This window comes from Oncorhynchus keta, chromosome 3 (assembly GCF_023373465.1).
Source record: "Oncorhynchus keta strain PuntledgeMale-10-30-2019 chromosome 3, Oket_V2, whole genome shotgun sequence".
NCBI classification, from domain to species: domain Eukaryota; kingdom Metazoa; phylum Chordata; class Actinopteri; order Salmoniformes; family Salmonidae; genus Oncorhynchus; species Oncorhynchus keta.
The window spans coordinates 14,162,568-14,180,029 of record NC_068423.1 but is presented as its reverse complement, the minus strand read 5'-3'; the positions used below and the strand labels follow the sequence as shown (position 1 = coordinate 14,180,029).

The 17,462-nt window shown below is 42.7% G+C and overlaps 1 protein-coding gene across 1 annotated transcript; it reads left to right on the top strand.

Moving 5' to 3' along the window:
• Positions 1-624: 624 nt before the first annotated feature.
• Positions 625-7,140, top strand: LOC118367161 (sclerostin-like). Its single transcript, XM_035750269.2, has 2 exons — positions 625-1,106; positions 4,306-7,140. Exons 1-2 carry the CDS (start codon positions 788-790, stop codon positions 4,725-4,727), a joined length of 741 nt encoding a protein of 246 aa, XP_035606162.1. The 5' UTR covers positions 625-787; the 3' UTR covers positions 4,728-7,140.
• Positions 7,141-17,462: the final 10,322 nt, after the last annotated feature.

The window sequence follows — 17,462 nt, the reverse complement described above, 5'->3', positions numbered from 1 at the left end:
TCCAAATCATTTTATTAAAACCAGAGCACCAGACACTAGATACAGGATGGGACCTGTCATTTTCAGTGGATCAAAGAATCAGGAAGAAAATGGTGATAATGTGTTATGAGTTGTCTGAAGAAGAATGGCGTTACATTTCTAGATCCTTTTTCAAGAGGTCTATGACTGTGCAATAAATGTTTGGTCAATAGTGTACACTAATTCCAAAGCAGATGCACGAGCCTACAATAAACAACAAAATACATGTAATAAAACAAAGGAGTAATATTACAAATAGACTGCTGCGACCTGTCAAAATGTATCCATTTCACAATTTTGCTATTATTTCTTACCCTATTATTCATGTTTTTTAATTATTATGTTTAACTTATAATTGTTTAAACTAAATTGCGCGAGCTATCAAAAGTTGTCTATAATGGAGAGGGAAGCAGCCTAGCCATGAAACGTCACTCTATCGTCTTCCCGACTGCGCCCTGCATCACTTTCCAAACAGAACACTTAAAAACAACTTGAATACTTTTGAGACACATAGTGCGTTAATCACGAAGGAAAAAACCTGCGTTACAGGAACTCAAAGAGACCAGAGACGGAGGTGGATGCGCTATCTCCCTAAAACCAACGTACCCAAACCCGTGCGCACCTCTCCTTGCGAGCGCCCATTGCACCTCCCCACCATTTTTTAAATACATGAATTTGGCTGGGGCTGGACCCCTCCCACTTTGTGTATGCTCTTAATTGTCAGTTTTGACGAAAGCTTGGGTATTTAAATAGCGTCAACGTCTCTTGTATGATTGGAATTGGTGAAGTTGTTACAGAGCGCATCTTACCGGACGTTTTTCACCCGCTCTACCGCGGATCGATAAGCATGCAGGTGTCTCTCGCGCTCCTCGTCTCCAGCACGGGGCTGCTGCTGCTACAGGGATGTTGTACGGTCGTGCAAGGATGGAGGGTACTAAAAAACGATGCTACAGAAATAATACCAGAATATACTGAGAACGCACAGCCTCCCGAGCAACCAATACTACAGGCTTCTAATAATAACAGTAATACAATGAATCGACCAAAACACGGGGGAAGAAGATCATCAGCAAACAGAGCCTCTTATAGTGAGTATTTATTTTTGAACGTTATCTGGTAGCCTGCATAGCTATTAGGACAAGAGGATTACATGTCCATATTCCGGGCGCATTATGATTAGGCCTACTTGTAATCATAACTCGCATTACTTGTAAAAAAAAAAAAAGTAAACCATCCGTACAATGTGAGGTTGGTCTTCACAAAGGATGAAACTGTATGGATAAACTTTAATCAATTTCATTGAATAATTTCATATTGTTTAATCAATCGAATAATATTTCATTTGAATTTTACTGTAACACTTTGTTTGAATAAGTGGTACTTGTATAAAATCTAAACGTTTAAAATAAACAGATCGGGATGTTGCTAATATCTCATGGAGATCTATGAACAGCTGTACTTCTACTCGTGCGAAATATGAGTAATCACTTGGTGAAAAAAAGAGCGCTTTCAATTTAAGGTTAACCGAGGCGTTTTAACAGTATCTATTAATGTGTCACGTTCGATTGACGTTATGTTCTCAAGCACATAGCTTTTGGACAGTCTGAACTGTTCAAAAAACGCACACTCACCACACATGTCATTTCACAGCATAGCTTGTCGTCCTTTACGCACGAGTTAATTTGTTAATTTCCGTCCATTTGTAAGACCACACACGTCCTTTTAATCTTAAAACATGCAAGGTATCGATTAAATTCTCAATGTATGGTCACTCTATAACCCGGGGAATGATACCTCACCTGTGTGGCTTATGTGGATCATTATGTCAAAGAAATCCTCCAAAGACCACCCAGAACATCCAATCATTTTTCATTTAATTCCTAAAAGTGCCGAAAAGTGCTACTTTTCTATATAGATTAGTCAATATCAAATCATGGATAAAGCTTAAGGAACTCCAGTGGCCATTTGTAATTGCAGCTTTCCCTGTTGATGCTTGACAATGGTGTTTAGACTGGAACAGCTGTACTGTTGAATGGAGGAAGCAGGGTTGCGTTTAAATGAATGCTACGCAAAGGCTGAGAGAGCAACATGTTCATTTTATATGCCTGTTTTTTTCTCCTCACACAATCGGAAGAGGTGGAATTACAAAAGATCATGGTTTTCACTCTATCCTCCATGCTATTTTCCTCTCTTTCATACAATTAGTCAAGGTCTGCCTATGCCATAGCTATTTAATCGCAACAACATGTGTTCAAAAAGAAAACGCCAGGGTTTCTGTTCTTATGGGATTTCTTCAGGGTATTTAGAAATTGGTGGTTAAATTCAACACGGTGCTGGAGAATGACTCCCACCTGTAGCCAGTAAAGGATATGCTGTAGTCATGCTGATTTGTACAGAGGAAATATCTCTGAATAGCCTCTCATGGATTCAAGATGCACAATGTTATTCTTTCCCAGTTTCTCCCAGTCTCATCATTTCAAATCTAATAGAGACTGTACCTAGAGTATAAATGACAAACCTTGCCCCCCGGGGATCTAAATTGCTGCAATGAACAATGAGATACATTTGACATAATACTTGAAAACCTCTTAAAACAACAGACAGCTTCAGAGTGGGTTTGGAAGAAAATGCACATTTCTAAATCTCTTCTTATACTGAGCAATATCCATCGGGAGAGAGAGAGAGAGTCATTTGAAACATATTCAAGTGAATCGCCTTATGAAGATGGAAACTTGTTTGCCATTTCTGTGCCACAATGCTAAAAAAACAACCACATATTTAAAACTGGTTATCAGAATGTGTTGTTAAATGGCTACAACTTGATGAATGTTTGAAGTGTGATTGTATGATTGCTTAGTAAAAACTTATTGTTTACCTTTTGTATTTCTAAATAGATCATGTCTATTTGTTCAGTCCGCTGCCCACCACTGGCCCACTAAGCCCAAAGGTTTGAGCACCCCTGATCTAATGAGTCATATCATATGTGATAAGGGTCTTCCTCATATCTGCCTCCCTCTGGGAGGACCATATGGTCATGGAGGCAGAGAGGGTCTGTCTGGCTGCCCCTCCAGTCACTCCCTGGTCCCTGTGCTCAGCAGTCGGTACTCTGAGAGAGACCTGAGACCAGAGCAGAGCACTTGTGCTGTGGCCTCCCGAGCAGCCGAGACACAAAAACACCAGATCAGGTTCTCTGAATGAAAAAAAGGAAGTCATCCTTCCATAAATCCTTTGTTCTCCTTTTCGCAAAAGGAAAAACTACAAAAGAAAAACAGATCCCTCTCGGAGTGTATAGTTTCCTTACTGACACGTCCTCTGATATTCTGCACGCCACTTGTAAAGAAAGAGAACAATAACTAATGCATAAGGCTGTTGAGAAAAGGCCTTGGCCAAAATATTTAATTACCAGTCATGCACTGAATATACTCTCTTAGTTTTGCTTTTTTCCAATTGTCAAATTGTTCGTTTTGGAATTAAAATACTTGTACAGCAAGCATTTAGACTGTTTCCCATCTTCACATCCTTTACAGAGGGCCTGCATTGTGTATGGCAGCTTTGGTTCCGACTTAAATCTCCATTATGTTTGATTGAGCTGTTTAATAGCACTCTGTTCTGGATTTGCTATCAGCTGATTGCTGCCAGCTGTAATTCCACATCCAACCTTATTTTCAGGCAACAGTCATCATCAGATCATGCAACGTTAGTGTTGAGTTTAACTCATTTCCCACCTTACACTGAGCCCTTCCACCAAACAAATCTGACAGTATTGATTTTGAATTGGATTTGTACATGTTCAATAAAAAATCAATAAAAAGGGCACTCTGTTGAGATTAAAAATAGCTGAATGGTGAAACAGAAGGGAGAGTTTATGAACATTTTAGATGATTTAAAATCTACCTCATATTCCATTTCCCAGCCCAGCTCCACGCACGCAAACTAACCAAATTCTTAGAATAAACGAATAACAGTATATCAAATCAAATCAAATCAAATCAAATTGATTTATATAGCCCTTCGTACATCAGCTGATATCTCAAAGTGCTGTACAGAAACCCAGCCTAAAACCCCAAACAGCAAACAATGCAGGTGTAAAAGCACGAACAATCGAACCATGCGTTTTTGACACAGGCACATTTTTGACATATTCAGCACACGGAGACACAACTGTATAGCTCTCTGCTCTTGAATAGTTAAATGGAAGATTTCCCTCGAGTCGTATCGTCTTCAAAGTGTTTGATTTGGAGCGATGCCACAGAGTGTGTAAACCTCATTTCCTCCTCTTCACCCCAGGTGCCTCGGAGCTGAGCTGCAGGGAGCTGCGCTCCACCCGTTACATCACTGACGGCTCCTGCCGCAGTGCCAAGCCCGTCAAGGAGCTGGTGTGCTCGGGTCAATGCATGCCTGCCCACCTCCTACCCAACTCCATCGCGCGCGGCAAATGGTGGCGGAGCAGCGCCTCTGACTACCGCTGCATCCCGGCCCACTCCCGAACACAGCGGGTGCAGCTGCAGTGCCCCAACGGCAACTACCGGGCTTACAAAATCCGCGTGGTCACCTCCTGCAAGTGCAAACGCTACAGCCGCCACCACAACCAGTCAGAGGCCAAGGAGAGCTCCTCAGAGGCCAAGCCCAGACGCGACAAGAAACGCACCCGGCTGCCTGGGAGTCGGAACAAAAGCAACACACCGACACTGGTCAGCAATTCATACTGAGGATGCTCTTCCTTCCTTCGTACACGGACAGAGACCAAAGCACACACGCACATGTTACACACACCCAACACGGCTCCTTCACTGAAAGAGGGAGAAGAAGAGCCTTTTCAACAAATAAAAGGATTTGTAAAGCTGTTTGTTGGACTGATTTGACACAAGTCTTTCTCACCAGAGAGGCACTATAGATTTTGCAGCCTATTTTACAAAATATTTCAGAACCTTTGATTTGCATGACCAAATGAGTCGACAGAATGCCAGGGAAGGCCATGTGACTGGTCAGGAAAGGTGGAACACTGCTAGGATGGGAGTGTACAGTATTATACATGTTCCGGTTCATAGCTAACGGCCTCTGACTCAGACACTAAGAGTATCCACCTTCGCCACAGAAAGAGGTGAACCTAAACTCAAACCCCACCTGTCAAAACAGCCACCGGGCAGGCTACTTTGCCTGATAGGCCTATAGGGTTGAAAAGTGTGTCTGTGCTCTGACTGTGCTCTAGCGCCTCTATGGCTGGGTGTTCTGTACTGAGGAGCCTGTGGCAGCCCTGGGGCGTCCTGGCTATGAAGGTGGGCTGCTGACAGGCCCTGGCCTCGACCCCAGACCACGCAGCCTCCTGACAGCCTGGGGAGCACCGCACTCACCAGGAGCCCCCCCAGGGTCCTCCTCACTCTATAGCAGCCGTATAGGAGCTGTCAGTTAAGGCCCCTGGCCCAGTGGCCCTAGTGGCCCGTGATGGTGAAAGAGATAGGGGGAGAGAGAGGGGTGGGGAATGGTTGTGTCAGCACTCCAAGACCAGGGTGCCTGCGGTCAAACAGGTGACTGAGCATTCCAGTGACCCGTCTTAATGACTAAATGAGCCCATTCCTGTGTTTAAGATTTGAGTCATGAAAAGCCATTTCCTCTAACATGGCTAGTTCCTGTTTGCTGAAACCACACAGACACAGAGGAGGCTCCAGCAATTGTGCCTGTTGTTACCTTGAGGCACAGCATTCTATACTCATCTACACCCTGAATGGAGACTATTTGTTAGAAGCAAATCGCATTGGTAACCAACTAGCCGTATCCCTATTCTATTCATTGAGAACCTAGATGGTGAGGGAGAGAAAAAAACACCACTTCTCTGACTATCAGCCCTACACTGTAAATAGCAATTAGTTCTGCTAACAATTGAATAAAAATTGAAGTTATTTTAGCATGAATATTTGTTGTAAGGAACCTAAACATTTTGGGTCCCTTCTACTTACATTTTCAAGGTCACGTAGTAAGTAGTTCTGATTAGTAATTTTCAGCGGTCGTGTCTAACATTGTTTTATGTATTTGACAATTTGTCATTTTAACCCACCTTAGCAGGCATTGTTGAGCACAGTGCTCATTCCTCTAGCAGTAACTGGAGGTAGAGTTTTAAGCATGACAGGATTCTGCATTTGCCTCTGTCAATCAGAGTGACTGTTGATAGTGGCAATTTCTTGTCTCATTATTGAAAGTATATTTTCCTGATGGTTTTGATATCGTTTTCCATAATCTGTTACACTTCACAGCACAGAAAACGGCTTAATACTATTTTAGAAATATAATTTTCTTTCTTCAAACATGCATACAACATTGTGTAAAAGTACTGTATCATAAAGTACTTTTTATTTTATTACCGACAATCCTATACAAACAGAGCCATGTGGCATTATTAGGTATTCATAACTTGCGAAAATACGTAACAAATCTATATCAGCAGAAACACAGATAAATCAAGTGTTTTTTTCCTCTAATGTCCATGTCTACTACTTTATTATTTTAAGTAAAAGATGTAAAACATAATTTTCATTTTACCTTTATTTAACCAGGCAAGTCAGTTAAGAACAAATTCTTATTTTCAGACAGACAGACAGACAGACAGACAGACAGACAGACAGACAGACAGACAGACAGACAGACAGACAGACAGACAGACAGGAAAAAGTTCTGGATCCCCAATTTGCCCATGCTGACAAACCCATTCCCCTTTCTCATCCCTACTACAGTCTGACCTGTATTTAATTAAGAGTACTATGAACCTTTCAGCTTATGGTCCACATTCCGTTGTGCCATTCTCTCATAATACTTCCTTGTTTTGGTGTTCTAAACTGTACTGACAATGTTTGCTTCTTGTTCAATTGTGTGTTTGAAATAGCAACTGGAAGGGATTTTGTCATGTAAGCAGAGTTGTCCGTGTATAGCCTGATTGTACTTTAGAGACTCACAGAAGGACTGCTACAAAGAATAAACTGCATATTTATATTTTATTTCTACATTTAAATTATTTATTCAACTTGTAGTAAATGATGAAGCCATTATTGTCACATAAAATAATAATGACTTTCAGATAATAATGAAATACTGTACAGTACAAAAATAAAGTAGAGGCAGGTATATTTGAAAGAAGTGTGTTTGTTATCATTCTTCTCTGAATGGGCTGCTTTGACAAGACCTTTCTCTCCTCTGTCTTTACCTGCACACCAAGTGTATCTCTCATGTAAACAAATATCAGCAATTAGGAAGTTGAGGTTTAGCAGCTCTTTGGAACGTCTTGCCCGGCTCACAAAAGGAGAGGAAGAGGAATTCACGTGTGAGATGTTAGCGGCTCAGTCACAACAGCAACATTGCTTCATTCACAGAGATGGATATGAGCCATAGCTGTCATTCAGCCTGTTCTTCTCTCACAGCCTCTCGCCTCCCTCAAGGCCCAAAGGTTCAGACATTGAAAGAGACTTTAAGTTCAAAACGCATCTTTCCTCACATTATCTTAGGACTTTGTGTATGCTGTATCTGGAGCACACTACAGTACTGCATTTATTCACTGACAACTTGGGCTTCCAGACAACTACCGAGACTTACTGTAGTCAGGCACTCCAGTGTACCAAATGAAGTGTTTATGACAGTTTTATCGACCAACGCATTTCTGAATTATCATAGCTGGCACCTACTTTACTACAGCACTTTGGATGACCAAACGAATGTGGAACTGTATTAAATAAAACACAGAGAACCCACTGGAAACTATTTGTAAGTGAGTGCTTGTCATTACCCGTACCAATGACTAACAATTTATATTTCGTTTCACTGCAGCAGGAACGGTAGAGATACTCTGAATGATCGGCTATGAAAAGCCAACTGACTTTTACTCCTGAGGTGGTGACCTGTTGCACCATCGACAACCACTGTGATTATTATTATTTGACCCTGCTGGTCACCTATGAACATTTGAACATCTTGGCCATGTTCTGTTATAATCTCCACCTGGCACAGCCAGAAGAGGACTGGCCACCCCTCAGAGCCTGGTTCCTCTCTAGGTTTCTTCCTAGGTTCTGGCCTTTCTAGGTAGTTTTTCCTAGCCACTGTGCTTCTACACCTGCATTGCTTGCTGTTTGGGGTTTTAGGGTGGGTTTCTGTACAGCACTTTGAGATATCAGCTGATGTATGAAGGGCTTTATAAATACATTTGATTTGATTTGATCATCCAAAACAGTCACTCATTATGTCATAATCAAGCCCCATCCAAGACAACAAGCCGTGCTTTTTCTCAAACTACTGGCATCCGACTGAGTTTTCCAGTAATTCAAGAACAGGTACTTAAGTGGACTACATGAGTAGTAGTACCTAAACAGATTGATGCTGCCCCGCGTTACTGCGTTCCAACAGGTTATTACTGCACAACGACCTAGCGTTGACCTCGGGAGGCCGAGAGAACATACGAGGGCCGTCAATGACGTTCTTAGCACCAGGTGCAGAAAGTCTATGGGGACCTCAGCTATTAAAAGCGAGAGTGCAATAGGCTCAGATTTGGACCACACAAATCAACTTTAGTGGGTTTCAAAGACAGTTCCTGATTGTTTCATGGTATGTATCGGCATAGGGAATATTTATAGAACTGACAGGATTTTAGAACCCCCTTTAAAATGACCACTGATTCCCATTTTCCAAACGTAACAAAATGCCTGATATTTTTACAATAACGTGTGTTGTGAAGTATTGTACACTCTTGGAAAAAAGGGTTCCAAAAGGGTTCTTCTGTTGTCCCCATAGGATAACAATTTTTGGTTCCAGGTAGAACTCTTTTTGGTTTGAGTTAGAACTCTTTTGGGTTCCATGTAGAACACTCTGTGGGTTCTAAAGGGTTCTACATGGAACTCAAAGGGGTCCTACCTGGAACTAAAATGTTCTACCTGGAACCAAAAAGGGTTCTTTAAAAGGTTATCCTATGTGGACAGCCGAATAACTATTTTAGGGTCTAGATAGCACCCTGTAGTGCAGACTACAAATGAGTCCTCTGACGAGGTGTTGTATTATAAGACCTTTCAACTACCAATTTCTCCGTCTAATCTTTATGTTGCCTAACAAAATTGCTCTGTTGATTTGTGTTCTTAACACTACTAAGCTAGTCAGCCAAACCCTAGTCTCCCCACAGCACCATTTCATATATTGTAGGCCTATATCTGTTGACTGACGAAAGACCCACGTTAAACTCGACACAGCTCTTGCAAATGCGTGTTAAGGTCTGTTTCTGCCTATCAAATGCTATAATGTAATGGTTAAATATCCGATTTCAACCGTTTGTATTGCATTGTCGTTTAGGTTGTGCCAGAATGTTCTTTAAGATTGGGTAACCACTTGAATGGCTTAGGAACTGTTCCAACAGACTATACTGATGTCTTGCCAGACAGCAAATGGAAAAGTCATAGGAAATAGATTGTATATCACCATATGAAGATTTTAGACTGATATACATGGCTGCCAGTGTTGTCTGCATTCTCTTCTGGTGACTTGTAATACATACGTGGAAATGAAGTTGAGGAGACAGCACTAGCATGTGAAGAACTTTGGCTTATTCAAATCAAGCTAAGAGCAAGCAATCCTCAAAAACAATCCACGGCATATTACGTTTCCCCTGGTCAGCTGCCTGCGCAATTGCCTAACAACCTCGCGGGCTTCCAAGTCATTTTCCGAGAAAGGACGTGTTTACTGAGCAGAGAACATTGGTAATGCAATACATGATATTCAGGCCATTTTGAAAGATTACATAAACGTATGATACTGCTATATATCCCAGTAATTTCACCTCTATGCCCCCAGTCAAAATGCTCCAGGAGCGGATATTATTCCCAAAGTCATACACATATGGACTATGACGGATGTATTTGGAGACGGATGTTTGTGTTCCGCTGACCACTCCCTTATCAGGCCATGAGCGCTAATAGCTTAAAAGGATATCGAAACCAGAGGAGCAGTTCGGGAACAGCAACAGGTCGGGCACATTTCTTTGCAACCTCCATGGTCAGTCTTCTGAAGGTGGATAGAGTTTCAGAAGGGGGCTGACAGAGTAATGTTTAGCAGGGAAATCGATAGCCAGGGTCAAGGTGGAAGAAAACGGAGGCGAGAGGGCAGACGTTACCCTCCCACTTTACCCTCAACATGCAAACAATTGTTAGCCTTACACGTAACTCTACACACACGTGTTAGTTAGCATTTACATGCTAGCGGGGTTAGCATCTCTACCGGGCATGGAACTGGCAGGAGCCAGGAGGAGGGTCGGCCTACACATTCCCTCCCTCCCTAGGGCTGAGGAGAGGAAAATGGGGAAGAGGGACACACATCTTCCGAGTTGGACGGTAGCACCGTATGGGTCACGGCCTGCAATGAGCCATGTAAGCCTCGGCCGGGGGTGGGGGTTGGGGGGGGGGGGGGGCAGGGCCGACCGTATGTGGGGAGAAAACAACAGGAGGTTGAGAAGGAAACAGAGCTGTCAACAAACATTTCCAAACAACCACAGCAAACAAAAGCATCGTTGGACGCTCTTGGGAGAGCATTTCTCCGCTTGATTGTCTCCATTTGGCCTCGGAATCGAAGCCGAAAAAGCCAAATGAAAATATTATTTTGCTTCTACTTAAAACAAATAAATAAACTACAGTTGGAACTGACAGGCACAGTGTATTTGGGCAGGTATTCTGAGGTAACAATGGTTTTTATTTTTTACCTTTATTTAACTAGGTAAGTCAGTTAAGAACAAATTCTTATTTTCAATGATGGCTTAGGAGCAGTGGGTTAACTGCCTGTTCAGGGGCAGAACGACAGATTTGTACCTTGTCAGCTCGGGGATATGAACTTGCAACCTCTCGGTTGTTAGTCCAGTCCTGCCGCCCCAAAGGATGGTTGCTCAACGCGCGGCTTTGTGTCGAGTCCTGGCCCCTGTTCTACCAACAAACACATGCCAGAGAAGTGGAGCTCACATCTTAAGGTCTGTGTGGGGGGGGGGGCAGGTAAGGACCACTGAAACATGTGTGAGATGTGATGTCTCACACAATCGCAATGTGTGATGTCATCCTAGGATTTCAGGAAGGTGCGTGTGTGTGTGTGTGGTGTACGTGTGCGTGTGTGTGTGTGTGGGGGGGGGGGGGTATAAACAATTGGATGTGGCTGTCTGTCTGCTCAACACTGTTCGCACCACACTACCTTTTTTATCAGATGCTGAACAGAAGGGGTTTCAGGGGGGAAAACCCAGAAAAACCACTTTCGTGTCTTTTGAAATGTGATACAGTGCAGACAAATTTTCCCCTGCCTTCTGGATTGAAGAAGAGCCTTCAATGGCATTAGATCACTAGATATAAGGATGGAATGGCATCCATGTGGAGGGAAAGAGGCCAAGTCTTCAATCTAGTTTATACCAGGGTTAAGCACATCATAAGACCGACTCCACCCCTCCCAGGCGAAAGGGAAGGGATGGCTTAGAGATATTTGCCTGCTTTCATCATCTCTGAAAGATGTCTGTCTCACTCAATTAACATTCTGAGGTTCCTATCAGCTGCTGTGTCACTGTGTAATGGACAGAATATCATTGCAAATATTGCAGGACATACAGGCAGACGCGTGACACACACACACACACACACGGTGGTCAATGAACACACTTGAGTCTCAGGCATGTTTTCAATAAGTCGATTGGAATCGGCAGACGGCAAATAATAAAACAGCACGAACGATTGTTAAAGCCTGCTTCATTTAAAGCACATAGAAACGATTCAATCTAGTTGCACGAAACAGGAGCAGATTATTTGAGTGGGTGGTAGACATGGCATGTTAGGGATTATATAGCCCGTGAGAAAAATATTTACTGCCCTCAGAAGACAGACATTTTCTTACCAAAAAAACTCTCTCAGAGTTATACTTCTCAGAGAGGCAGTTGACAGTAAATAATGAATCAAGTGATTTTCCCTTGATGTCGTCTCTGAGCGCCACTGTGTTAGCGGAGTTATGGATTTATGGCGCGGCACCAACCAGAATAGAACCATGGCGCTCCCTTCCACTTCTCATCACTTTTATGGGTATGGCAGCTGACTCTGATCATGACAGAATTCTGTTGGATCGGAACGAGTGTATAACGACACATTTTGTCCAGGACTTTAATGAGTCTCTGTAGCATTACCTCACCACTCAACATGTACTGTAGGCTTAGTACCTTACATGGGTCTTGTTCCCCGGTTCCCCTTGTTTCCCCACGTATCAGCAAAAAGCCAGTCTATTGGCTGGCTCCAAGGCTAGCTAGCTAACCCGCAGAGTGATATCTCCATAAACCACAAAACACAATAAACCACAAAACACCAGTCCTGTCCACTGTCATTGCACAACAATCTTGTGCCTCCAGTTAAAAGAAGTAAACTGTTATCTTTTTCATGCATTTCTTCTCCAAAATAATGTCCTAAAAATACGTTTGTGTCCACGTTCATGTCCTGTACCATATACAGGCCAGTGCCTTTGTTTACTTAATCTACGATGGGGACTTCAATATGTTCACCCCCCTTCTCTCTTCCTCTCAACATAATATTATTCATTCGATCCCACACTCAACAGTTTTATGATTGTGTACCATGTGGAACTTGTTTTAATACTTATTCTGATTAGACTTGTTCTTGACCCCCCCCTCCCCCTTTGAGGAACACGAGGCAATCAGTAAAACTACAGTGGAAATTGCTTCCTAGCCGTGGAGAGACGGCTCCAGATATATCCAGGATCTGCTGGGCTTAGGAGAGTTTAAGATCAGGATCAATTCAGCTCCCCAGCTCCTTATCAGACGACAGACAGCCTCTGGGATTGTAAGAGGAAATCCCTTATGTCTCGTTCCCGACCCCTCTGCTATAATGTCAATGACTGACTGGGCTTAAACAGTTGAGAAGTTGTATCGCATGTTTTTTCCAAAATGCCATACGGGTGAAGTTCATAGACTCATCCCTGTTTTTGTTGAGTGAAATACATCATTCTGATTGGGTCTGTCAGGCCTTGCGGTGCCATGAAACTACTACTAGCTTTTTCGAAGCTAAGTGTTTCCATGTTTATCTGAAAAGCTCAGTGACGTGTATTCAGCTCGATTCTTTTGGCCACGTTCTGCTCGATAGACGATGGTATGATGGATGTATATCCACATGTATCCACATGTATATCCTATTGTCTCTTGTGATGGAAATGTTATACTTGTGCTTTTCTAAGAACTAATTCCTGTGTTCTATTTATGTGCTGTTCTAATAACCAGTTTCTGTGTTCATACAAGTGACTGATTGAACGAATCCTCACTTATCAGTATCTGCAATTTGGCAGTACGGCCAGAACCTTGTTTTGAGAACGAAAGATACGTACCTCAGTTTCAAGGTCTCAACTTAGAGAGAAGAAGCCTCTTGAGGCATTGGTCGGTCACATGAATGAAGCAAACGTTAATGATTCAATAATTACGACTACGTTAAATCATGCAAATATGACTTGTCTGCAGTATATAAGAGAACTTATTGGACTGCCCCGTTAGAGCTCCTGACAGACAGATGCTCACTATGATGCATCAAGTTTATTGTGTCCCTGTGTAAGAATTTCCGCAAAACCTTTACAGGGCATCTTCTCGGATTCATGGCAGGGATCCGAGCAGTGTAAGACGGGTCGAGGACAACTGGGCCTGGTGGATTACTACAGTAGTGTTATGACAGCTACGGCTAATTGTTCATAAAATGGCTCTGTGAGCAAGAAGGCTACTTGTCATGAGGACTTCCATTCCGTCAATGAGCTGCCTAACTCTTCACTATCTTTATTGTGTAATCCTATGCATCTCTCCACACCCCCATTCCCTTTTCCCCTGAGCACACTACACACTCCGATTCTTTCACAGGCACTCAGAGGGAATGAGGGAGGCTTTGGTTCATCTGGTGTTGTTGCCGCGGCATGTTGCAATCACTCCCCTAGTACGCATATCTGACCCAGCAGGAAGGAACAGGGGGCAAACTGCCCATTTTATACCTCCACTGAGGAGAGAAGGAGAGAGAGCTGATCTTGATCCTGCAAGCAGATGTCTGTGGATCCTTCCATGGCCGAGAGCAGAGGAGTATGGGTAATTAACTGTGTTAGCAACCCACACTAGCCTTAGCCCTAGAGGGTCATAGGGTTCTCATAGGGACGCTGGCCTGTCATTGACTTTGGCAGGAAATGTTATCTTTCTCGGAACAACTTCACTCACTAAAATCTCTTTTCAACTATTGTGAATAATGTGGCCTTTGTAATGGACTTTTCCCACACCAAATAAATTATGACTGTAGAACACCCTTTGAGGCGAAATTCTTTCAAGCCAAATTGCTACTTTGCCTGCAGTATGATTTTTTAAGACTATACGCTTGATCATATTTTACAGTTTGGGCAGGCAGAGTAGATTTAGAGATATGTTCTTCCGAAGTAACCTGATTTTGTTTTGTCAACAGTTTAGCTTCCAATACATTAATGAACTTCTCTTTGATGGAACTCAGATAACCTGATTGAATACAGACAAAAGCAACATGGCAAATGTGACTTTTCTTCCATCAAATGTTTCTATTTTCTCCAGCCGACATCAACCTTGTAACAGAGGTTCAATACATTTCTGCTGTACTGCATCAATGCAAAGAGTAGCAAAACACGTGTTGTGCATAATGGCACAACAGTTCCAACCCATTGCCAAACCCTGCTGCGCCCAACTGTCCTGAACCACACAGCGCAGGATTCTAGCTGCTCATGTCACGGTTTGAAACTCCAATTGTCCACCCAGGACAAAGTCAACTTTCACCCCACTATCACCCCACCTCACATACAGTATATCATTTCTGCCTGCATACCCAGCCCCAGATACAGGGAAGTTGGACAGCTCTACAGCACTTATAAGGCTTTGGATCAGTATCCACGAACAAACAACATGATCCAAATACCAGACTGAAAAATAAAATAGGGTCTGGTGGTCGGCATTACCTCAAGCTCTGGAATGGACATAATACAAACTGCTATCACTCCCCATTTCCAACATAACTGTTACAAGCATGTAATTCATTTCAATGTCAGATGTTTTTTCTACCCTTCCTGTGTAATGACATTCACTGTGCCTTGTGAAGAGAGCTTTCTGGTCCCATAAATAAGACGGAGGTAGGGTTAGCCTGCCTGTTTCATCCATCATGGCCGGCAGTCTGGCTGAGCTGTGTTTGTGGAGCAAGATGGAGCATTGGGGTCGCATCCATCCACGTTCCTAGAAGCAGCCATTCCCTGTGGGAACGTCCCTCGACCATTAAACACCTAACGGCAGGCTAGTTTGATTGGTCCAGCTGAGAGAGAGAGAGAGAGAGAGAGAGAGAGAGAGAGAGAGAGAGAGAGAGAGAGAGAGAGAGAGAGAGAGAGAGAGAACGAGTGAAAGAGGACCACAAGTCTCCACAGGTCTTCTACTGGTACGTGGTGAAGAGTCAACAGGTTTTTCATTTAAGCTTCTCAGGCACATCAGTCCTCATACTTCAATGACAGCTTAAGTGTTATTGTAAAATCAACCACTGTTAAATGGAATACTGATATTTTAACTTACATGTTATTATTTCACCTTTATTTAACCAGGTAGGCCAGTTAATTATGAATGCTGGGGTGCTTACCAGAGGTTTACACACATTGCACCAGTCCAAATAGTTGACAACACGTGTGTACTATTATTCTGCATTTAGTCCTGTGATGTTTCACGGGCTCAGAAGAAAGTTATCTGTTTCTGGCTATTTTGAGCCTGTAATCGAACCCACAAATGCTGATGCTCCAGATACTCAACTAATCTAAAGAAGGCCAGTTGTATTGCTTCTTTAATCAGAACAACATTTTTCAGCTGTGCAAACATAATTGCAAAAGTGTTTTCTAATGATCAATTAGCCTTTAAAATGCTAAACTTGGATTAGCTAACAAAACGTGCCATTGGAACACAGGAGTGATGGTTACTGATAATGGGCCTCTGTACACATATGTAGATATTCCATGAAAAACCTGCAGTTTCCAGCTGCAATAGTCATGTACAACATTAACAATGTCTACACTGTATTTCTGATCAATTTGATGTTATTTTATTTTAATGGACAACAAAAATGTGCTTTGCTTTCAAAATCAAGGACATTTCTACGCGACTTCAAAGACACTTCCTCAGGCCTTATATGCCCTATATGCCCTTATATTATAGTACAGCTTCCTGAAGGTAATCCTGAGATCATCTCAAACCCCTCAGAGTCCTCGGAAAACCATGACAATGGCGATCCCTCGATAAACACGGATGAATATTGAATGTCAGTAAGTCAGTATAAACCTGGAGCCTTATATGCCCTATATGCCCTTATATGCCCAGTATAAACCTGGAGCCTTATATCCCTGGAAATGAGGCATAAATAGTTGTTATATGGGGGAGTGTAGCGCATGTGTTGAAATTCACAGGGCATGTTGCCGATTCCGAAGCTTTAATGCTACGAATCTGGCTAATAAACCACACTCATGAAGAGAGGGCTTCGCCCTGACTTTATTTCAATTTAATGAGAAAAAACAATAGACATTTTTGGAAACACAACCTTCTAGTAACACTGTTGTTCCTCACAAACAAATAGTCAGGGGGGGGAAAAAGAAGAAGAAAATGATCTTTCCAAGATACTTAGTACCCTAATATCTCAACAACGGCCACCCAGATCAGCACCTTCCCAGGCAGGAGAACGGTCCTGCTGGATCCGTTTGATCTCATCTCGCCCCCCACTAATTAAAGAAGAACGCCGTGAAGTCAGAGTCTCCATGGTTCTAAGACATTAATCCCAGCTAGGGCTGAGTTGATCTCTTCAGGGAGGCATTGAGTTGTGTTCAGTAATGACTGAAGAGGCGACCACTCCCAACACACTCTGCATTCCAGGGATTCCTGCTGACCATACAACTGGGCGAGCACAGATGCTTGACCAAGCAATAGTAGTCAAATGCCGTGTCCATTGTGTCATTGGATTTCATAATCTCGAAGTTAACCATATTGTATCCAACGTCCAGCATCCCTTTAATGATATTGAATTCTATTACGAAAGGAGGCACAATGCTGAAGTTGATTGAAAAGGACAGGTTACTGCTAGCCTGGATGTTAGTGCTAATGAAACCTGAGGCAATGTTTTTCTTCTTCGTAATATTTGAGGTGCACTTTATTAAACTTGCCTGGAGTGCAGAGTTTTCACTATAGAGCCCATTGTGTCTGTGAGAAGCGTATAAGTATTCATCCCAGATATGATGCTAACCAGTTAATACTCATTCATTAAAGATAGCCTGGCTGTTTTTAAAGGAGGAGTTGAGTCTGAAGATGCAAGAGTGACCTGGGCCTGCTCGGGGACACGGAGGTACTGTAGGTTGTCTGTGAGATGGACAGCCTCATTACCTGGCTATGTTCTGTGATC